The 24,859-nt window shown below is 38.7% G+C and overlaps 1 protein-coding gene across 3 annotated transcripts in view; it reads right to left on the reverse strand.

Moving 5' to 3' along the window:
- EIF2B3 (eukaryotic translation initiation factor 2B subunit gamma) overlaps positions 1-24,623 on the reverse strand; it is a 126,213-nt gene extending 101,590 nt beyond the window's left edge. Inside the window, exons 1-3 of one of the 3 annotated variants that reach the window (XM_059135381.1) lie at positions 24,533-24,623; positions 21,577-21,736; positions 18,244-18,389 (exon numbers count right to left, since the gene is read on the reverse strand). In XM_059135381.1, coding sequence (XP_058991364.1) covers positions 18,244-18,389; positions 21,577-21,724 — 294 coding nt within the window. In that variant the 5' untranslated portion in view covers positions 21,725-21,736; positions 24,533-24,623. Of the gene's footprint in view, positions 1-12,326; positions 12,393-18,243; positions 18,390-21,576; positions 21,737-24,532 lie in introns of those variants that run through there. The other 2 variants (XM_059135380.1, XM_059135382.1) reach the window with 2 other exon arrangements.
- Positions 24,624-24,859: the final 236 nt, after the last annotated feature.

Here is a 24,859-nt window from a genome sequence, read left to right on the forward strand (position 1 = left end):
AGAACATTGATGAGTTTAACATTACAAAAAACTTTGTAATATCTAAAACGTCATGAGAAATCCCCACTGGAGATTCTCAAAACACAGCCCAATACGATCTTCATGGGAAATACTTAAGAAGAGATTCTTGTGGAAGTTAAGAATAGACGTCTTCATAAAATTTTTTTAAGATTTTATTTATTTGTTTGACAGAGAGATAGCACAAGTACGCAGTGGCAGGCAGAGAGAGAGAGAGGAGGAAGCAGGCTCCCCACCAAGCAGAGAGCCTGATGCGGGGCTCGATCCCAGGACCCCGAGATCATGACCTGAGATGAAGGCATAGGCTCAACCCACTGAGCCCACCCAGGCACCCCTTTTACTAGAGTTTTTTTCTCAAATGTTATTTCCCATTTGAAAGAGCTCTCCTTCCTCTGCCACTCATTATCTCCTTATATTGCTTTATTTTTCTTCTTAGCACCTGTTATCATCTGAAATTGCTTTCTTGTTTATTATATTATCTGTCTCTTCTTATGGAGTAGCTCTAAGAGGGATCTTGCTTATCTGGTTTACCCCTCTATTTCCAGCATAAGCAAGTGCATAAATGAAAAATATGACTATTTTGTAGATAAATTAAATGTAAGCTTGGAAGGGACTTCTAACCTCTTTAAGGTCACAGGCTAGTGAGTGATGGAACAAGAATTAGAATCCAGGTTTACCCATTTTCCTGAAAGCCTGCATTCTTTTCAGTATGCCACTCCACCTCTTTGATAAAACAATCCTCCCTCTGGGAAAACCTGCTTGGGGAAGAGGGCCAGCCACGTCAGTAAAACTTTTTTTTTTTTTTTTTAAAGATTTTATTTGTTTATTTGACAGAGATCACAAGCAGGCAGAGAGGCAGGCAGAGAGAGAGTGGGAAGAAGGCTCCCCAGTGAGTAGAGAGCCCGATGCGGGGCTCGATCCCAGGACCCTGAGATCATGACGTGAGTCGAAGGCAGAGGCTTAACCCACTGAGCCACCCATGTGCCCCCATGTCAGTAGACTTAAGGCTTGATGGAAACTTATAGATACAAATAAAATGAACACCAAGCAGCCAATGCCATGATCCCTCTGGTCTACAATCACTGAAACTCAAATGTAGGCACCTGTGTCTACATAAAAGGAGTAAGGAGCATGTTCCAAATGTTTACAAAGAGCCTGCCGCCATCTGTCATTCATTCAATACATACATATTGAGCACCCAGAAATAGTTCCTGTCCCACAGTCTAGTGCAGGGAGATACTGATGTAACAAATCACTTTAATCCTCTGTGCAAGTACAGAAAAATGAAACCTAATCCAGTCTTAGAAAGCCAGCAAAGGCTAACTGGAGCAGATGATGTCTAAATTAAGAGCTGAAAAAAGGTTGGGTAGCTTATAGACTGCTTGAAATGAACTCCCAGGTCATGATGACAGAATGTTTACTGACTTCCCACATATAGCGTAGGTCCATTCTCCTAGTCAGAGCAGGACAGGTGGCCCTTCCAAGAGCTTCCAAAAATCGAAGCCATATGGCTGCTTATCACCCCAGGATAAAGAGAGTGTGTGATGACAGCCTGGGTGTTCTATCATAATTCCTAGCTATCATGTTTCTATCCTATTCTATAGCCCCTCATTCCATCAAGCTGTGGATATACATACTAGGTTATTAAAGTCAAGAGAAAAGCTTCACTGAGATTTCCTGGGTTGGGGGAAAATGTTAAAAAAATTCCCTCCTTCAACTTGCTAACTTGTTTCTACCATAACTCCTGGACTTTTTATTATTCCACCAGCCAGCTCAAAAAAAGGCATCATTGGGGATATCCTGAGGCCTTCCTGGGCAACCACAGCCCACCAAGCAATCATAAGAAGAAAAGGTGCCACTTAAAAAAGTCTTTAGGCAAGTTGGGACCATATTCTCAGATTTTCCCTTACCCAAAGCGTACTCATTCTTTTCAAGCAGATAGAAATCTGCCAGAAACAAATCCTTGGGCAAAATGAAAAGTTCCAGGAAAGAATGACAGAGATTTGTAATATGATAAAGACATCAAACAGTCAACTGAAAATAACTTGTACTTAGCTTTTTGAACATTTAAAAATAGCACATAGGCTTAATCTTTCTAACAAGCTGTCCCTAGGATGGGGATTTCATGGGTATAGTTTGCTCTTTGTTGTAACATGTTAGCTGTTTCATAAGACATATAACAATAGTTCTTTTGCTACATCAAAGAATTTAAAGAACTAAACCTCTAACTAGTGTGTTGGTATCATTACCCCTATTTTCTGGGTTGTGAAACTGAGGCAAAGGGAAAATGAGGCTTGCCTGAGGCTCAAGATTCCTGTCTAGATTAAAGAGAAAATTATCAACTCTGCAATCTCTAAATTAAGAGAAGCCATTGAGACCTGCAATATAAGGTAAGTGTTTTAAACACAGGCTACAGAACTCTATTATAGATTTTGTCCGCTGAGGTCTCCTAAAGACACCTCACTACCCTGTTCTCAAAACACTTATCTAAGGAATAATCACATTGTTTTCTGAAGCACAAAAATGCCATGAATGACTGATCACCTCAGACAATCAGAGGAGCACCTAATGGGGGTCAGGCTCAATGCCCAAGGAGTCAGCAAGTTTTGCTTCACGGGCTGATCACACACATCCTTACTTATGGCCCATGAAGAAGAGCTCTTTTTGCTCCAGAAGAGCCAGAATTCTTGCTCATATGGCTCTAGACAGCTTCCCACAACATTGCATCTTCCTCTACTTAGAGAAGGATATCCTCAAACCCATGACACAAGGATACTACATAGCTCCTTGAGTCCTCGAGGAGATTTGCTGATTTTTAAGTATGTTTCACACAAAAATAATTAATTCGGAGTTTTATAGTACTAAGAACCGCTGAATTGCATACTTTAAAAGATTTCTATATTTACATATAATTACCTAATGTATACAAAAAATTCTAAACACATGGATCCCACAGACTTAAAAAGAGAAGAAAAAAGTAAATTTGAAAATTCCAGACTAACTAAACCCATTCTGAAGCCCAGGGTCTAGAGTTACAGCACATTATAAGGACAACTGATGCTTGTCTTTCGGATGCAGTATGAGTGAAAAATCATGTATATTTGAGATGCACAAATGTATCTCAAATCCAGGGCTGGGTTCTAGTCTGGCTCAGCACCTAACCAGGTGTGGGACTTGGGGGAGATTATTATTTAAACTGAGTACTGATTACTCAGAATACCATCTACCTTTCAAGGTGGATATCCACATGGTATAAGTCTGCCATTCAAGCTGGTTGTGGGGATTAGCAATCCACAGTGAATATGAAATATCTCCCTTGTGATCTTCACAGCAAACATTCTGGCTAACTCCAAAGAAAATAAATTTACACCCTCAATAATCAGCTAATAAATTAACTCTCTACTTTAGGGTAGTATCTAAGACCATAAACTAAGGTTCTAAAGTAAATTAATTTCGTGTGAATAATCAGCTGTTACTGCAAAGCAGGTCTCTGTTGCTTCTCAATCTCATTTTTCATCTGCCCTTCTATTCTCCTTCCCTCTCAATTGTTCAACTTCTAAAAAAAAAAAAAATCAAATTAAACCTTAAATGTAGGGGCGCCTGGGTGGCTCAGTGGGTTAAGCCTCTGCCTTGAGCTCAGGTTATGATCTCAGGGTCCTGGGATCGAGCCCCACATTGGGCTCTCTGCTCAGCAGGGAGCCCACTTCCCCCACTCTCTCTCTCTCTGCCTGCCTCTCTGCCTACTTGTGATCTCTCTCTGTCAAATAAATAAATAAAATCTTAAAAAAACACAAAACCTTATATGTATATAATTCAGGCTTATCACCCAGAAAGAAAAAAAGACTACCAATTAAGTTATTTAATTGGTATGTTTTCTTTTTAGTATATTTCAAAGAAATACAGACCTGGGTAAAGTTTTAAAGGTATACGCTTATACTAAGTGAGGACATCAGCTCACACAATTTGAAACTAAAAATATGCCCTTGCATCTCAGCTTTGTAGTAATTCTTCAACTGCTAAAAGCATAGGATCTACCAACATTTTCATGCTTTTCTGGAGCTATTTTATCCTCTTCACATTAGGAACATCTACCCCTACACATTGCCCCACTGTTACATATTCCTATTCTCTTCCTACGAGACTCAATTAGAAACAGACATTCATGAAGTGGTCCTTCAGTAAGTAGATCCAAACAGTGTTTGCAGGTTCTTCTCTAGACGGCACAGAGTATTCTCCTAACTCAGTTCTTTATTGTATCCCTAACCCACTCCACTACTGCATTCTCAAATAATAGTTCAATTTCCACTGAGACATGTGCCATTTGGCCACACCTAGCAGACATTATACTATTAATCCCTTATTACTTAATGCATTTACTGAGACTATGGTACCCAATGCATAGTCTTTCCTTCCACTTGAACTTTAGGCAAGTTACTCAAGCTCCCTCAGCCCTACTTTTCTCATTTGTAAGATGGGGATAAAGACAGTGACTACTGTAGAAGGTGTTAGATGATTAAATGAAATAAAGCACATTAAGTATTCAGCATGGAGGCTTCTGGCATTGGAAAGAACCCCCAAATTCTGTTACAAACCCTAAAACTTTTGGACAAGACCTAACAAAAAAATTATTCCAAATGTATTCAAACTTACAAGAAAAAAAGGGAAAATACCAAGTGCCAGAAGTGAAGAAGGAAGTGAAAACTGAACAGAAACCTTGGCTACCTTAGCTGGGGTTTTAAAGAGCTACCCTGGGCCAAAAGATATGGCTTGACAACGATATGAAGCAAGGAGTTTGAACTGAGATCCTGCATAAATGAAAATCCAGCGAAAGTATAAACTTAAAAGAAAAAAAAATCTATAGCACAAGGAACTATTAAGGAAGTTTTCCTCTCTCTGCTTGGTTTTGGAACAAAAAATTCTGAAGGACTATTATTTCTAATCTAGAATTCTTATTTTTTTTTTTAAGATTTTTTTTTTTTTTTAATTTGACAGAGAGAGATCACAAGCCTCCTTGCTGAGCAGGGAGCTCAATGTGAGGTTCGATCCCAGGACCCTGGCATCATGACCTGAGCCAAAAGCAGACACTTAACTCACTGGGCCACCCATGCAGCTCCAGGACTTTTTAAAAATATCTGACTTCAGATCTGGATACAATGTAATATGGAGTATATATAGAAAATATTATCACAAAAAAATTTGAAATTGAATCTAATGCACATTCAGATCCAAATTACAGTTTTTATGAAAATACTGGAAAAGAGAAACAAGTTAAATGACATCAACAGAGAGCAAAGAGACACACCAGAGACAAGGGAGATTATAAATAACCTGTTTTCTTTGATTAAGTCAATGGCATAAAGAAAAAAAGTGGGTGAAAGGGAGACTGTTCTAGAGTAAAAGACTAAAGAGACATAATCAAATATAATGTGTGGGCCTTAAAAAATACCATGTTTCATAACAAAATTAGAAAGTATCTACTAATAAGTTCAATACAGGATGTATAAAACTTCTTTTTTATAGAAAAACTTCAAATCTTATTTGAAAACAACAACAACAACAAAATAACCTTAATAGAGATATAGTATATTTAAGGAATAAAAAGACTCAGTATTATAAAATGCCAACTCTCTCAAATTAAACTGAAAATCACTGTAATTCCAGTCAAATACCAAGAAAGATTTTTTATGGTTAATACAGAGATTCATATGTCAAATGGAAAGAAATAGTTAAGATGACTTTAAAGATAAATAATAATAATGAGAGGTAGAGTGGAATCATCCTACTACACAGAATTTCTAAAAAGCTACAGTAATTAAAACAATAGGATATTGATGAAGGAAAAGACAATGAGGCCAGTGAAAGAGAAGAGAAAGCTTAGAAATAGTCTCAGGCATATGTGGAGCTTGGTATAAATCAGAGAATAAAAGATTATTCAATAAATAGTGGGAATAACCAGCTACTCATTTGGAAAAAAGATAAATTTAGATATTTACGTCATATCATATATAAATATAAATACTGGTTTAAAGATCTAAATATAAAAAGCAAAATTGTCTAAAAGGCTATGTTTTTGTTTTTATTTTTTATTTTTATTTAGATAAGGGCAATTTGCCTTTATCTAAATAAAGCTGGAGATGCACATACCTTATGATACACACATCACTCCTAGGTGTCTAACTTCAAAACAAGAGCACAAAGAAATTTGTACAAGGATGTATGTTGTAGCATGACACTCAGTGAAAGAAATGAAGCCAACTAACTTCCCCACAGAAGAGGAATGGATAAACTCTTACCCAGCACCCAGATCCAATCTGGAGAGACTGGGTCTGGGAGGAAAGTTTTTGCCAAGCTCATGCCAGAAAGATGAGAGGGAAGCCCTTTGCCCATCGAGTCCTTAGTCAAATCTTATTCTTCCTGGTCTCAGTTTTCCCCTGTTCAGTGGGTGCAAATATTAACCTTGCTCATAACTCTGATCAATTGAAACATATCTTCGCCTCTGTATCTAGACATCTGAGCAATGGTGAAAGATAGAAAAATAAGAAAAAAAATATCCAACCCTACAAGAGTGCTAACTGCAGTAATTATCATTTACATTCCTTTAAAAAATATTTTATTTATTTAAGCAAGAGCGAGAGTGAGAGCATGAGAGAGGAGAGGGCCAGAGGGAGAAGCAAACTCCCCACTGAGCTGGGATGTGGGACTCGATCCTGGGACTCCAGGATCACGACCTGAGCTGAAGGCAGTCACTTAACCAACTAAGCCACCTAGGGGCTCTATAATTTACATTCTTCTACCCTAGCTGCACCCCTCATGTTGCTCAGGTCTCCTTCTCAGTATCCCTACTCAGCTCTCCTATTTTCTAGTGACAGTTCTGCACTTTCACTACTCACAGGTCCCAATCCCGTTACCTTTCTCTCTCCACATTCTCACAGACAACCCTACTTTCTACTTCTTCAAGAATATAGAGGCCTCAGGAGTGAACTTTTTAAATTCCTGTCTCTCCTTTCTGATCTGCATTTGAGCTTTCCCTTTCCTCCTGTTTTCTCATTTTAGTGGAAGATATAGCCTTCCTCCTGCCCAAAGCTGCTCCTTCATTCCTTCTTTTCTCCTTGGGGACCTCATCCATCATTTGTCTCCTTTCTTCTACACCTCTCCACTGGCTCTTCAGCTCTCATATAAAAATGTTCAAGTTGCTTCCATCTTAAAAACACCCTCAAGAAAAAACAAAACAAAACAAAACAAAAAACACCCTCAAATCTTTTTTTTTTTTTTAAGATTTTATGTATTTATTTGACAGAGGGAAATCACAAGTAGATGGAGAGGCAGGCAGAGAGAGAGAGGGAAGCAGGCTCCCTGCTGAGCAGAGAGCCGGATGCGGGACTCGATCCCAGGACCCTGAGATCATGACCTGAGCCGAAGGCAGTGGCTTACCCACTGAGCCACCCAGGCGCCCCAAAAAACACCCTCAAATTTTAATCTCACAAAACAAACTGAGGGTTGCTGGAGGGTGGGGAGGGTGGTGGGGTTATGGACACTGGGGAGGGTGTGTGCTATGGTGAGTGCTGTGAAGTGTGTAAACCTGGCAATTCACAGACCTGTACCCCTGGGGCTAATAATACAGTATATGTTTATTAAAAAATAAAAAAAAATTATTAAAAAAAACACCCTCAAACTAGAAGAAACTAGTAACAGTGGTTGCTAACAGGGAAACCAGGTGGATAAGGAAGGAAGGGAAACATTTTACCATAAACATTTTTATACTTTTTGAACCCTGTGTATATATTAGTTATAATTACTTTAAAATATCCATGGTTGCATCTCTCTTCCTCTTTCAGAAGGTCCTCTCTTTCTACATGTCTGTTAAGTACTGGTGTTTCCTTAGGCCCCCTGTATCCTGTCCTTTTCTTTATTTACTCTAATATTCTTGTGGGAAAGATGGTTCACATTCATAGCAAAATCTATTTAGTGAGCTAAATGTACTTACACATCTTATTTCTCCTATAAACCCGTTCCTTATCCCGTAGCCTCTAAATTTGTGAATGCCATCACCATCCACACAGTTGTTCTTGCTAGAAACCTTCGAGTCATGCTTGATCTCTCCTTCTCTTTATCCTCCCACATTCAGTTAATTAACCACCAAGTTCTAAATATTCTCCAACTTATCCCCATCTCTTTTTACCACTGTCACTGTCTTGGTTTGGTTCTTCATCATTTCTTACTAGGATTACTACAACAGCCTCCCAGTGGTCTCTCTGGATCTCATTCATGAGGTCATATTTCTAAAATATTAATCTGTTAATGAGCCTTCAAAGTATCCCTACTGGATAAAGCATATATTTGATTTTCACCTCTATCTCAGACTGTATAGACAGCATAGTACAGGAGTTAAGAGCATAGGCTTTGAAGTGAAGGACCTAAGTTTAATCACTAACTCTTTCATTAAACTTACCCAAGATTCAATCTCCTTATCTATTCTCAGTAAGGTCTGAAGGGGCTGGAGCAATCCTTTGAACTCTTGAAACTAGCAAACTAATACTCATTTTAAAAATGAAGCCCTGAGAATATGCTGGAATCCAAATTGAGCAGGATAAGGATAATCAGTGCAAAGCAAAGAGAAAGGCCAGATAAAATGGAGATAATGGAGCAGAGGAGAAAGATCTCAAAGGAGGGGACTCTATAGCTATCCTGAGTTATCCTTCCCTTCTAAAATTTTAGGAAAATTAAATTTGGGTAAAATCAGCAATACAAAGAATTATAGTCACCCCAATATTTATAGCAGCAATGTCCATAATAGCTAAACTATGGAAAGAGCCTAGATGTCCATCAACAGATGAATGGATAAAGAATATGTGGTGTATATATATACAACGGAATATTATGCAGCCATCAAAAACTGAAATCTTGCCATTTGCAATGACATAGATGAAACTAGAGGCTATTATGCTAAGCAAAATAAGTCAATCAGAGAAAGACAATTATCATATGATCTCACTGATATAAAGAATTTGAGAAACAAGACAGAGGATCATAGGGAGGGGAGGGAAAAATGAAACAAGACAAAACCAGAGAGGGAGATAAACCATAAGAGACTCTTAATCTCAGGAAACAAACTGAGGGCTGCTGGAGTAGAGGGGGCTGTGAGAGATGGGTGGCTAGGTGAAGGACAATGGGGAGGTTATGTGCTATGGTGAGCATTATGAATTGTGTAAGACTGATGAATCACAGACCTGTACCCCTGAAACAAATAATACATTATATGTTAATTTTTTAAAAAATTTTTTTAAAGGAAAGGATTATAGATAAATCCCGTACAAAGTTATTATAGAAAAAGATCATAGTAAGGGTTAGAGTAACATCTCTACAATGAACCACATGTCAGAAAGACATGCTCATGAAAAAGGTTAAACCTGTAGGCGAATTATTTAAAAATAACCTAATATAAGAAAATAATAGATGAGGTCAAAATAAATCTGAATTAGAAAAATTAGAAATTAGATGACAAAACTTAAGAAAGAGTTAGAAATCAAAGAAAAAAGATCATTTCAGAAACAACAGCTAAACTAGAAAGGACACAAAAGTGAATAGAACACAACGCAATGCATAATACCTCGAGGGAAACAAGCATAAAAAAAGACAAAAATCCTACAATCTAAGAAGAAACAGATAAAAAGTTGAGGCAAAATAACTGAAAGTGAAGAAAAGCAACAAAAATCCAACATCTGTGTAAGAATTCCAAAGACTAGGGGCTTAGTAGGTTAAGTGTCTACCTTCCACTTCAATTATGATCTCAAAGTCCTGGAGATCACCCCTATGGGCTCTCTGCTCAGTGAGGAGCCTGCTGCTCCCTCACCCTCTGCCCACCCCGACCCCCGGCTCATGCACCCACTCTCTCTCAAACAAAATCTTAAAAAAAAAAAAACAATCCCAAGGACTAAAACCTAGGTAATGAAATAGAACAAAAACCTAAATTTATAATTCCAGAAGACTTATCTGAAACAATAAAAAAGACCAAAACTTCACATGAAAAGGACATACTACATATCTAGAAAATATGATTCAGATCAATAGGATATATTACATGGTAAAACCAGAAAAGTTTAAAGAAAGATAAAAACTTGGGGTGACTAGCTGGCTCAGTTGGTACAGCATGTGACTCTTGATCCTGGGGTCATGTGTTCAAGGCTTATGTTGTACACAGAACTTAAAAAAAAAAAATTAAAATGGGGGGGCATCTGGGTGGCACACTCGGTTAAGCATCTGACTCTTGGTCTCAGCTCAGGTCGTGATTTTGGGGTCATGGGATCGAGCCCTACCTCAGGCTCCATGCTTAGCACGGAGTCTGTTTGAGATTCTCTTTCCTCTCCCTCTGCACCTCTCACTTGTGTTCTCTCTCCCTCTAAAATAAATAAATCAATCTTTAAAAAAATAAAATAGGGGTACCTGGCTGGCTCAGTCAGTGGAGCATGCAACTCTTGATCTTGGGGTTGTAAGTTTGAGCCCCAAATTGGGTGTAGAGATTACTTAAAAATAAAATCTTTTTTTTTCAGTGTCTGGTTAAAGCCTTTTGGCTCTGGTCATGGTTCCAGGGTCCTGGGATGGAACCCCACATCGGGCTCTCTGCTCAGCAGGGAGCCTGCTTTCCCCTCTCTCTCTGCCTGTGTCTCTGCCTACTTGTGATCTCTGTCAAATAAATAAATAAAATCTTAAAAAAAAAAAATCTTTAAATAAATAATTAAAAAACACCTTTGGGAATCCAGAAATAAGACCAACTCACTCATAAGGCAAAGAAAGATTTTCACTGTTTGGACAGCAACACTTTATAAGAGAATCAATGAGGGAATTTAAGATATTCAAGGAAAAAATGTGAGTCAAGGATTTTATATCCATATAAATTGTCTTTCAAATATGAAGGCTGCAGCTAATCCACCTAGCATCGATATCATGAAGACTTTTTAAAGACGCTATTAGAAGTAAGCTTCAGGTAGCCAAAGACTAGAGAAAAAAGGACCAGGGCCTTGTGGCAGTGATTCACTTGCAGCTACTACATCCCAAAGAGACAACCAAAAGCTTATGTGCCTCCAGACAGAAGAACGCACTATCACCTATGAAAGTCTTGTCCCTAAATTCAAAACCTGAATTTAATGGAGCTTCTAGGTCCAACTACCAATACCAATATAAAGAGAGGGATACTTATTAGACAACACCACAGGGTCGCAATCAACAAAATGCAGACTGTGAGGGAAAATGTATGAGAAAATGAATGGCCCAGTTTCTCCAACAAATAAATTACAAGAAAAAGAAGAGACAGAGGGAAAATCTATATATTAAAAGAGACATTTCAACCAATTGTATAGTCTTTATTTGCCTCCTGATTTAAATAAACACACTAAAACATTTTAAAATTATATTTATGAGGCAACTGGAAATTTATTCACTGTTTGGATATTTGATAATAAAGAATTATTAATTTTTTTAGGTGTTATAATGGTCTTACAGTTTTATTTTTATTTTTTAAAGAGCTCTTATCTTAGTAATATATACTTACAGATGAAGTAATAGGATTTCTGAGATTTATTTCAAAAGAATATGAGAGGGAGCAAGACGGGTGGGGATATAGATGAAATAAGATTATCTAGGTTGATTTGTGATGACGTGGATGGAACTAGAGGGTATTATGCTTAGCAAAATAAGTCAATCGGAAAAAGACAACTATCATATGATCTCCCTGATATGATGGAAGTGGAGATGCAACGTTGGGGGTTTGGGGGTAGTTGGGAGGAAGACAAACCATAAGAGACTCTTAATCTCACAAAACAAACTGAGGGTTGCTGGGGGGAGGAGGGGAGGGAGGGGGGGTGGGGTCATGGACATTGGGGAGGGTATATGCTATGATGAGTGCTGTGAAGAGTGTAAGCCTGGCGATTCACAGACCTGTACCCCGGGGCTAATAATACATTATATGCTTACAAAAAAATTAAAAAATAAAAAAAAGATTATCTGGGTTGATAACTACTAAAGTTGGGTGACAGATACTCGAGCAATGTTCCATTTTTGTACGTTTGAAGTTTTCCCTGATAAATAGTTAAAAAGAACAAACAAACTATGTATGGTCCATAATTGGCTATTTAATAAATTAAGCAATTATAATAATTATTATAGCCTCAATACATATTTGGTAAATGAATGAGTTCAGACATAGATAAGAATGAATCATTCATCAACAAATATGAAACACTATTGTGGAGAAGACTGAAAATCTAAGAACTTCCATGTTATCAACACTAGTTATAAGAATGGAGCTCACTCACCCAGGGCGTGGGAGAATGAATGAGCCAGTAACCTTTCTTGAAAAGTCAGGGAAAGAGGGTAGGCAGCTGAAATAAAAAGTGAGAAGCCAGTAAGTCGGCAAAAATTGTGGCATGAGATAAGGTAAAATGAAGTAGAAAACAGTGCCAGGAGAATAAAACCAAATAAAATATGTATGTCAGCTGAAAAAACACACAGCAAGTATGATGTCCAACTTCAATATCCTATAAGCACACATGATGGAAGTTTCCAAATATAAAGAGAACTGCGATATATTTAGCAAATGCAATGCAAATGAGAAACATTATAAACTAAAATGGTGAAACATATTTTAAACAAAAAAGCCAAATAAAGCTAATATACTGTTGTGGTCTTTCTCTAGAAAAGCAGAAGTCACATGGGATAACCTCAAAGTAATATTTGGGGAACTCAATCCGAAGGAAGTGGGTAAAGATAAAAGAATCAAAAGCTCATAAACCCCCAAATCTCAAAGGCAATAATCTTACCTAAAATCTTACTTAAAAAAAGACTAAAATAGTCGCCAAATGTTTAGGAAGCTGCTTTGTGGGATCAACGTAAGAGAAATACATTGGCTCAAAGGGGGCACTGCTTTTAAACCCTGGCACAGCCTGGGGCTACAACTTTCTACTTCAGAGAGGTACATGACATCTCTTAGCAAACACCAACAAACTGCCCTTCTCAGGCTGTTTCACTTTCCTCAACTGTTTACGTGTATTTCCATTACCTTTCCTACAAGTGTGTTGATCCCACCCAGATGGTTCTGAATTTTGGCTTAGCTCAAACTTCGGCGATTTAGGAGTCTGCTAAGTTCCTCCACAGGTTAGCTTAGTTGCCTCTGCTCCAGGCTGGAATGCAAGTTGACATGAAGCCAAGTATCAGGAGCCATTGGTGGAGGAGGAATCAAGCAGAAACAGCAAAGACAGCAGAGACCTGCTAGCCCTAGTCTCAGCTCAAGAAAAGGCACAGAGGCAGGATTATATGTAAAAGGTGCTGTGATGTCAATTATGTAAAAACAAAGTGGGATGAAAGGAGGAAAAGAAATGAGACTGTAAGAATGACTTAATGAGGACTCTTACCTTTAGGTTCTAAAATAAGGATTCAATGGTTAAAACCATAAGCAGCAGCAGGAACTTGGAAGTACAGTGTCCTACTGGCATTTACTTTACTTGCTTCACATGCCTATTCCTATTTATAGTTGTTACTACTATTTCTCAGGCCCCTAATTGTTACAAGCCTCACATGAGACTTCTAGAACTGCCAGTTCCAGGTTCAAGTAAAAGTAACATTTCTAGGAGTTAGAAACTAGGGAGCGAAGAGATTACACCTCCATCCTAAATGATTAGACTGTAGCTAAAACAGCCCCTGGGAAGTCCACCAAGCACCCTAAGCTTCTTAGTAAACCTGGTATCTGTTCCTATGAGAGACCAGAACTATCATTTCATTTTCTTAGTGAAATTCCCAGTATCTTCCCTAAGGAAATAAGCAGCTGCCGTCCAGAAAGTAACACATCCAACGTTATGGTATTGGAAATCTCTCTAGTCAGAAACACCAAAATCTACTTGGATGGAAGCACAGGAAAACGAAAAGGCCAAAAGTGAATGGAAATGCCTATAATACATTGCACTGGCAGTCCTAGCCAGGGCAAGATTAAAAAACAAAAACAAAAACAAAAAAAAGCATAAAGATTAAAAAGGAGTCTACAATTTGATAAGGCCAATCTTCAAAAAGCAATTTTATGTCTATACACAAGCAACAAACAATTGAAAAATAGAGTAAAAAGCACCAGTTACAATACCATTAAAAACATCTACCTAGGAATAATTTACCAAGAGATGTTCAAAACTTCTACATTGAAAATTATAAAACACTATGAGAGAAATTAAAAGAAACCTAAATAAATAGATGTTCAAGACTGGAAGAATCAATATTAACTAATTATAACTAATTAGTTGTTATTAACTAATTAGTTAACTAATCTCTAGGTCCAGTTCAATTCCTACTACAAAGCTAAAATAATCAAGACATTATTCAATGTGCTTTGAAGACTCGACAAATACACCAATGAAACAAAATAGAGAAAACCGAAAGACCACACATATACAGTCAGTTGATTTTCAATGAAGGCACCAGTCCAATTCAATGGGGAAAGTAAAATCTTTCTAACAAATCGTGCTGGAGGGGTGCCTGGGTTAAAGCCCCTGGCTTCGGCTCAGGTCATGATCCCAGGGTCCTGTGATAGAGACCCGCATGGAACTCTCTGCTCAGCAGGGAGCCTGCTTCCCTTTCTCTCTCTGCCTGCTTCTCTGCCTACTTGTGTGATCTTGGTCTGTCAAATAAATAAAATCTTTTTTAAAAAAATGGTGCTGGAATAAATATCCATATAGAAAAAAAGAAAATTTTATCCCTACCTCACGCTGCATACAAAATTAAATCAAGATGGGGTAAACATTAAAGAGTATCTTTATTGGGGTACCTGAATGGCTCAGTTGATTAAGTGTCCAAGCTCTTGGTTTTGGCTCAGGTCATGATCTCAGGGGCATGAGACTGAGTTCCATGTGGGGCTCCACACTCAGTGGGAAGCCTGTTTGGGATTCTCTCCCTCTCTCTCTGACCCTTCCCCCACTCATGTGCTCCCTTTTTCTCTCTCAAATAAATAAATCTCTTTTTTGTAAGGTTTTCATTTATTTATTTGACAGAGAGAGACACAGTGAGAGAGGGAACACAAGCAGGGGAAGTGGGAGAGGGAGAAGCAAGTTTCCTACCAAGCAAGGAACCTGAGGCGGGGCTCGTTCCCAGGACTCTGGGATCATGACCTGAGCCGAAGGCAGACACTTAACGACTGAGCCACCCAAGTACCCCTCAAATAAATAAATCTTAAAAAAGAAAAAAAAGGAATATATTCACAAGCTTGGGATAGGCAAAGATTTCTTAGAGAGGACACAAAAAGTATATTAACCACAAAGGAAAAAAAAGCAATAATCTGAATTTCATCAACATCAAAAAATTCTGGTCATGAAAAGACACCATTAAAAAAGTAAAAAGGCAAGCCAGAGACTGGCAGAAGATAGTTACAACACATTTGGCAAAAGGCTTGCACCTAGAATACATACGGAATTTCTATAATCAATAAAAAAAGGTAAACAACTCAATTTAAAAATAGGCAAATGCTTCGAACCCTCCATAAATATAAACAAATGGCCAGTAACCACATGGACAGGTAGTTAGCATCACTATTATCAGAGAAATGCAAATTAAAACCACAAGATACTACTACATTTATATCCACTAGAATAGTTAAAATGTAAAAGTACAATTGACAATATTAGGTGTTGATGAAGACATGAAGCAAATGTAATCCTTACACATTGTTGATGGAAGTATAAAATGGTATAACCACTTGGAAACCTATATGGCAGTTTCTAATACAGTAAACCCTACAAACTAGAATATTTTCACAAAAAGATTTGCAGAACAATATTCGTAACAGCTTTATTAATGATATCTCAAAATCAGAAACAACCCAAATGACCCAACAGAGAAATGAGTAAATAGTGGTATATTTATTCAATGGAATAAAAAAAAAACTAGTTATATCTGCAACAATATGAGTCTGAAAAATATTACATTGAACCAAAGAAACTAGAATAAAATGGTATGATTCCATTTATATCTAGTTCATGAACAAGCAAAGTTAACATATGAATTATTCTTATGAAATTGTTCATATGAAAATGTTCTTCATTTGGGTAGTGGTGTTTAGGGTGTATGTATCTGTCAAAACTCACTGAACTGTATACTTAATATCTTTGTATTTTACTGTGTGTAAATTATTCCCCTATAATGGTAGGATGGAGAGTAAGAACATATATATTTCATTTTTTTAAAAAGATTTTTATTTATTTGATAGAGAGAGAGATCACAAGCAGGCAGAGAGAGCGGGGAAGCAGGCTTCCTGCTAAAAAGAGAGCCCTGATCCCAGGACCCTGAGACCATGACCTGAGCTGAAGGCAAAGGCTTAACCCTCTGACCCACCCAGGTACCCCGGCCATATACATTTCTGCATTAATTTTTTGTTCTTTAGTGCATAGGCAGGTTGAATATATTAATACATCTGTTTACAGTTACCAGAAATACCAGGAGAGACTGCTCCTCAATTCAAACAAGATGGCAACATTATCATACAGATTGAATTTTCTCCAGAGGATATCAATTTAAAAATAGTATATAGTGGGGGCGCCTGGGTGGCTCAGTGGGTTAAAGACTCTGCCTTCGGCTCAGGTCATGATCTCAGGGTCCTGGGATCGAGCCCCGCATTGGGCTCTCTGCTCAGCAGCGAGCCTGCTTCCCCCTCTCTCTCTGACTGCCTCTTTGCCTACTTGTGATCTCTATCTGATAAATAAATAAAATCTTAAAAAAAAAATAAATAAAATAAAATAAAAATAGTATACAGTGGATATTTCTCAGTTCATTGGCCACAGGCCAGTAGGGAGACTGTGCCCTCATATTCATATGCCCTTGTTAGTATCTAATCAAAGTAGATCAAAAGGTCAAATGTTATACTGTAAGGATGAGAGTCAGGAATTTTTGAAAATTCCTTTGTACTTTTTTCTGGTCAATCTGTCATCTGCGGAGTGAACTCCGGCTCTGATTTTTATCACTATAGATTAAGTTTTGCTTATTCATGGGGGGACCCGGGTGGCTCAGTCAGTTGAGCATCCAGTCCTTGCTTTTGGCTCAGGTCATTATCTCTGGGTTGTGGGACTGAGCCCTGAGTCACGCTGCACACTGAGCATGGATCCTGCCTGGGATTCTCTCTCTCTCTCTCCTCTGTCCTCCCCCCACTCCCACCCCCTGCACCCCTCCACACACACGCATTCTCTCTAAAAATTAATAAATAGAGAAATGAATAAATAAAGTTTGCTTGTTCATGAACTTCATTTAAATAGAATCTTTTTTATTTTAAAAGATTTTATTTATTTATTTGTCAGAGAGAATGAGAACAGGCAGACAGAGTGGCAGGCAGAGGCAGAGGGAGAAGCAGGCTCCCTGCTGAGCAAGGAGCCTGATGTGGGACTTGATCCCAGGATGCTAGGATCATGACCTGAGCCGAAGGCAGCTGCCCAACCAACTGAGCCACACAGGCATCCCTAAATGGAATCTTTAAAAGCACATTTGGAATTTATCTTTTTTGGGGCGATTGAGTGGTTCAGTCAGTTAAGTATTTGCCTTCGGCTCAGGTCATGATCCTAGGGTCCTGGGATAGAGCCCTGTGTCAGGCTCCCTGTTCAGTGGGGACTCTGCTTTCCCTCTCCCTCTGACTCACCTCCCTGCTTGTGCTCTCACTCATGATCTCTCTCTCAAATGATATAAAAAATCTTTAAAAAAAAAAAAGCCTATTTTGGGGCCTCTGGGTGGCTCAGTCATTAAGTGTCTGCGTTCAGCTCAGGTCATGATCCCAGGGTCCTGGGATTGAGCCCCACCATCACAGGAAGCCTGCTTCTCCCTCTCCCACTCCCTCGGCTTGTGTTCCCTCTGTCACTGTGTCTCTCTCTGTCAAATAGAAAATAAAATCTTAAAAAAAAAAAAGCATATCTTTTTTATAAAGATGTACAATTACTCAAAAATACTGGAAACCAGTGACTATAATAACTAAATGTCTCAGTCAGAGGAGTATGTGACTTTTGATCTTGGGGTCATGAATTTGAGCCCCATGTTAGGTACAAAAATGACTTAAATAAATACATACATCTAAAAAAAAAAAGTGGTTGAAGAGTACATGGGCAACAAAATATGTGATGCTAGAATACATTTTCGAAAAAGCATTATAAACTGTTGTAGGAAAACATAAGGTGATATTTATCTTCAATAAGTAATACAAATCAAGAAATTGTTTCTCACCTTAAGTTTTGGGTATATTTGGCGCAGAGAATCTGCAGTTCCCCTGTCAGCTTCATCAGGAATACACACAATATCTAGCTTCATTTTCATCTTGAATTCTGCAGATAGAGCCTTTTGGACATCCCTGGTTGTGATGATGATGACTTCTACAGAACAAAAGGGAAAAAGAAGGAAAAACACAAAAACACATTTATTTAGACAGTGGTTTCACCAGTTCAATTAAATTTGGTCTGTTTCTAGATTTAATAATAACAGTTGATATTACTGAACCTTTTCAATGTATTTACAGGCATTCTCTCAATTCTTACAACAATCTCATTTTACAAATGAGAAAACTTGGACTAAAAGATATTAAGTCACTTTGTTCAGGGTTACACAACTAGTAAGCAATGGACTCAAGATAAAACTCGTCTGATGATTAGAGCCCACACTTTAATATATTATATATGGGGCACCTGGGTGGCTCAGTGGGTTAAAGCCTCTGCTTTCGGTTCAGGTCATGATCCCAGGGTCCTGGGATGGAGCCCCACATTGGGCTTTCTGCTCAGCAGGGAGCCTGCTTCTTTCTCTCTCTCTGCCTGCCTCTCTGCCTACTTGTGATCTCTGTCTGTCAAATAAATAAATAAAATCTTTTTAAAAATTACATATCATTACTTGATGCAAAGAGCTCAGAAGAGCATGCATCAAAGCAGATACAAATGGGATCACATTTGAAATCTTCATTCACTACAAAGGAAGAGCTATCACCACTTCCTACCAGGTAGCCATGAGTACTTCACTGAGGACCACAATGAACGCTACCAAGAGACAATCCCCACTTAACAGATGTCTTCATTTTATCCACATATCTGGTAATGAATGACAGAAAACTGGAAATCTTTGTTAATGATCTTTGGTAGGGTAATGTAATTCACTGCAACATAACTTGTATTGCTAATGTCTGAAGATCAGATTTTATTTATTTTTAAAGATCTTGTTTACTTATTTGACAGAGAGACAGATACAAGTAGGCAGAGAGGCAGGCAAAGAGAGGGAGAGAAGCAGGCTCCCTGCTGAGCAGAGAGCCTGATGCAGGACTCGATCCCAGAACCCTGGGATCATGACATGAGCCGAAGGCAGAGGCTTTAACCCACAGAGCCATCCAGGTGCCCCTGAAGATCAGATTTTAGCATCTCAATTTCCACTTGTTCCATGATAGTGTTCCAGGTAACAATTTTCTCTCCCTTTCACCATAATCATACTTTTCTATTTTCTTCCCTTCTCTTTCTTCCTCCCTCTTTCTTTTCCAAATCATTTAATTTTCCTTCCTTCCTTCTCTCACCTTTCTTCCATTCCCTGCTTTGCTTTTAGTACCAACTCATTCAACCAATAAATACAAATACACTTCATATGTAAAGAAAAAATAGGCACTGAGAAGTCAGAGATGAATTCAACATGGTTCCTATTCTTAAGAAACTTAACATGGAGAAATGACTAAGAAAGTGGAAGTGATGGCCTTTGAGATAGGTCAAGATAAATTCAAGACCACTGAAAACTTCTTTAGTATACACTCTATAAATACTGATGTTACAAAGATGAATGAAGTACAGTAGCTGCTCTCAGATCAGTCTTCCATTCCACTAATTACAGCATAAAACAGGCCTTGGTGGGTACTGAGATAGAAAAACAAAGTGTGATGGAACCATCGAGGACAGGGTGATTGAGGCTGTTTGGAACTTCAAAGAGAAGATAACATTTTGGAGAAGACATTTTATTTTACTATTTCTTTTTTTTTTTTTTTTTTTTTTTTGGAGAGAACATTTTAGGGAGAGTGCATAGTCAAGGAAGTAACTGGAAATATGGGACAGTCTAATAACTGGACTAAGACTCTTATGTGTGGATAGAAAGAAAAAAACTAAGCAGGACTACATTAACTTCTCTAAACTCATGAACAATATGAAGAAAGTGAACACAGACTTTGTTATTAAATTCCGGAATCCTGTGTTTAGGAGGCATTCATCAATTTCTAAGTGAGACTTAGTGAGATAAAATTTCCTATGTAATGGGTGTTAAACACACCATAAAAGAAACCCCTAACCACAACTGAAGATATAGCAAGAGTAAAAAGGAAAAAAAAGTTATTGATGGCAAATCCACAAGGAGTTATTAAAGTATAGTATGATATTTTAAAGTGTATTAAAAAGAAAATCTTTTGGGGCACCTGGCTGGCTCATTTGGTAGAGCATGGGACTCTTGATTTCAGAGTTGTGAGTTTAAGCTCTACGCTGGGTATAGATTACTTAAATAAAATCTCGAAAAGAAAAGAAAATAGAAAATCTTTTCTTAAACATCTCTTAACATCAATGTCATGCAGACCACTGCACAGAAACATTCATGGGTCTCTTTCAGGAAGGCAATTATCATAGCACAATGAACACTGGAACACAAAACTGTGCCCCAGGACCAGACACCACTTCCATCTAGTACTCAGATTTGCTACATCTAACTACAGGACACCTCAAACTCATTGCAGCCAAAGCTGAATTCATTATATTCATTCAAATTTGTTCCTTGATTCATAATGCCTTTCCTGGTTATCCATATCACCACCTAGTCACCTAGTCACCCAAGCAAAAAGTAGAGGGAACTCCTCTCTCTTTTTCTACACTCCCTCCCCATAAATCATCAACTTTCTCAAATGTTCTCTCTTCTCCATCCTTAGTGCTACTTCTTTAGTTCAGGTCCTATTTCTTTAGTTCACTGTTGCTATGGATTTCTGTATCAATTCCCCAGTTCATCTCCCTGCATGTAGTCCTAACTCCCTCAAATCCATTCTTCATATAATTTCCAAAGCAATATTTCTAAAATGTGCATCTAAGTTGTCAAATTTGTTACCATAAAGTTGTTCAAAATATTTACTTACTATCTTTTTAATGTCTGAAGGATCTGTAGTGATGTCCCCTCTATTTATATATGTATTTAGACTACAAGGTCCTAGAAATCAGGGCCTGAATTATCTTTTCAACACTGTACCCCTTAATATATTAATACATTACCACATACATATAGATTCACAGTTAAGTACTGACTATGAGGTACTAACTTGGATTCCTATTGCACTCCTTCCGAGTGCATTGGATCATTGTGGGGAGCAACTCTAACACAGTAATAGTGCTGTCTTCTCAAGAACCTTTTAACATAGCAATAGAGTACTGCTATGTTCTTAATTTATAGAGGCCAACAGTCAGTGGTGAGTCAATCTCATTCATCCTCTCTCACCCTCATAAAGCTGAAAAATCACTGGGATCAAACATCCCTCAAGTTTTATGAGTATATTTAATTGTCATAGCTCACCTTCAAATCCAACACGCTCAAGCAGGTTCAATGGGTACCAAATTAAAGGTTTGTTCCCAACTGGAAGCAGAGGTTTGGGAATGCTGGAAGTCAGGTCTGTCATCCGAGATCCCCCTCCAACTGCCATTACTACTGCTTGAAATTCCATTTTCACAAACTGCTGTCACAGAAAAAAAAAAAAAAGAAAAAAAAATTAACAGGAAAAAAAAAATTATAAAATTCAAAGCACACACAGTACTAACCCTACTTCTACTTAGGTTATTGATACTATGTCAAATGTGCCACTTGCAACTCCAAAAACCACAGTAAGAAAGTTTCCTTAGCTATAGTATAAGCATCACCTTTATTATATTTTTTGACTCACCAATACATACTCTCAGCTCCAGCCAAGGGAGATGGGCTGAAGGAGGCATGTGAATTAAAGAAACTTGGCCCTTTGCCTTGAGGTGCTCACAATTAAGTGGAGAAGACAAATTTGGTAAATTACAATATAGTATGGTTAGTGTCATAGCAGAGATATATTCAAGATGCAGTAGGCATATAGTCTCAGTCTTCCTAGAAAAGTCCAGAAAAGTTTTATAGGAAGGTAAGATCTGAGCTGACTCTTCAAGGATTAAGAGTTTACCAAGTGGGGTGGGTGTGTGTGTGTGTAATGGAATAAAACTCAGCCATCAAAAAGAATGAAATCTTGCCATTTACAATGACATGTATAGAACTGGAGGGATTTATTCAAAGCAAAATAAGTCAGTCAGAGAAATACAAATATCATATGATTTCATGCATATGTGGAATTTGAGAAACAAAACATGAACATAGGGGAATGGAAGGAAAAATAAGTAAAGATGAAAACAGAGAAGACGACAAACCATAAGAGACACTCAACTCTAGGAAATAAATTGAGCATTGCTGGAGTGGAGGTATGTGGGGAAATGGGGTAACTGGGTGATGGGCATTGAGGAGGGCACTTAAAGTTATGAGCACAGGGTGTTATATGCAACTGGTAAACCACTAATTTCTACCCCTGAAACTAATAATACAGTATATGTTACCTAAACTGAATTTAAATAAAAAGAAAACTTTAAAAAGGAGTTTACCAAGTGGGCTTCTAATGAGTTATTTCTTGAAAAAAGAGTTAACAGCAATAAATACAAAATATATAAATAAATATAATATATAAATATATAAATAAAAAATATACAAGCATATTAGGTCTCTGAAAAGTATAAAATGACTTAAAACGTCTCCAATAACTCAGCCATCTGCTCCCATCTTTTCATTATCCCCAATGATGAAAGATACTGCTATAAACACAAATGCAGGCTTGCATCTGAACCTAGATTTGCAGAGCCCAGTGGCAGAAACAAATCAGATTAATTCCCTTTTCTAAACTCAAGGTAATAAACAAACCTGTTTGACCTTCAAAATAATCTCTTTACAGGTGCTACCACAGAAAAGATGCATAGTAAAAGGTCATAAACTTTACTGATTTAAAATAAAAGTACTTCTTGATTTACAACAAATGATATAACTTCTTTTTTTAAGATTTTATTTATTTATTTGACAGAGATCACAAGTAGGCAGAGAGGCAGGCAGAGAAAGAGGGGAAGCAGGCTTCTTGCTGAGCAGAGCCAGATGCCATGCGGGGCTCTGGGATCATGACCTGAGCACACGGTAGAGGCTTTAACCCACTGAGCCACCCAGGCACCCCTGATATAACTTTTTAAATACAAGTGTGAAATGCAATGTTCAGAAAAAAAATTATTTGACAGTAAGTTGACAAATAATGTTGCACCTTTATTCATAATTATGATCATCTCTAGGCCCCTCATCAATATTTAAACTGCAGCACTTAAACCCAGTACACCCGAGGCACAAAGTGAAGGCTCCTGCACAACATCTACAACTTAAAGATACAGTAATTTCGGGGCACCGGGGTGGCTCAGTCCATTAACCGTCTGCCTTTAGCTCAGGTCATGATCCCAGGGTCCCAGGAGCCTGGGACCCCTCTGCGGGCTCCCTGCTCAGCCGGGAGCCTGCCTGTTTTTCCCTCTCCTTCTGCTGCTCTCTCTCAACTAAATAAATAAAATCTTAAAAATAAAAGAAAAAAGGTACCATAATTTCAATTCCAGCAAGCATTGCCTCAGATTAGAATTTAAATTCAATTTGGCTGGCACTATATAATTCGTTTCACATCTGATGTTATTATGAAGAGAACATTGGCGCTTTCGCAGTCAGAAGACCTGAGTTTGAGTTCTGGTTCTACCACTTACAGGCAAGGCCTGACATTTAAGGCCTGACATTTAAAACTCTAAGCCTCCTCAATTCCTAGAAGGGAACCTGGTACTTAAGCTCACAAACCCTGAAGCAGAATGTCAAATGCCGCAGTGTCACAACTCTGGGTAATGGGAGTCTCCCAAGCTTTGGCGGGGGGTGGGGAGGTGTTCATGGCATCTCAGACATGCTTCCATTATTGCAGTTATTGCCTCTCTCTTTGTCAACTGGTGAGATAAAACACTACCATAATGGGTCTTTCATCTGGAGCTTGTTGTATTCCGATTTGATTGCTTTGCCCCAAACAACGAAAAACAGGCAGAATAAATAAATGAAGGGCTGAAGTGGAAAGAGTTCAGGTACTCTGCGGAGTGTGTGGTCCCCGATCTGGTCCTCGCTGTGACTTCAAGCAGATGCTCCCCTCCTGAAACTCCTCTCCATCTGTTGCACAAAGTGGTTGGCTCCCTTCTAGTTCGGCCACTTAGCTGCCTGCCCGGTCCTGGCAGGGACTCGAGCTGGAGACCCTGGAGCTCTGCACCCTCGCCCACCCCATCAGGCCTTCCTCGGCCGGGATCAAGAAGCCTGCTTCCCCCATATGAAGCGGGACCCCGTGGCCCTCACCGCCGTGTTCATTCCCAGCAGCCAGCTCGTAAGGGGCCTGACAGCGCAAAAGCCGCAGCTTTACCTCTCAACTCCCGGCGCGCCACAACAGCTCCCAGCGCTCCCCACGCTCCCCACGCCGCCTGCGACTGAGAGCCTAAAGGCGCAGGCGCGCGATGGCCAAGCATATCGATGGGACCGCAGGCCCGCAGAGCAGAGAGGAGCGCCGAGCAATAGATTACGTAGCGAGCGTTTGCATTCTTAGAGGAGGAGAGGAGGCACAGTGGTCTGTACCCTTTCGTTCATTCACAAGTCATCAACGCCCATTGAGTGTCCTTCCTAATGCTGCGCTCCTGGAATCCTGGAACAAGTCACGGTCTCTTGCTTCAAGATCTCTTTCTACCACCTGGCC

This window comes from Mustela lutreola, chromosome 10, assembly GCF_030435805.1.
Source record: "Mustela lutreola isolate mMusLut2 chromosome 10, mMusLut2.pri, whole genome shotgun sequence".
Classification (NCBI taxonomy): domain Eukaryota; kingdom Metazoa; phylum Chordata; class Mammalia; order Carnivora; family Mustelidae; genus Mustela; species Mustela lutreola.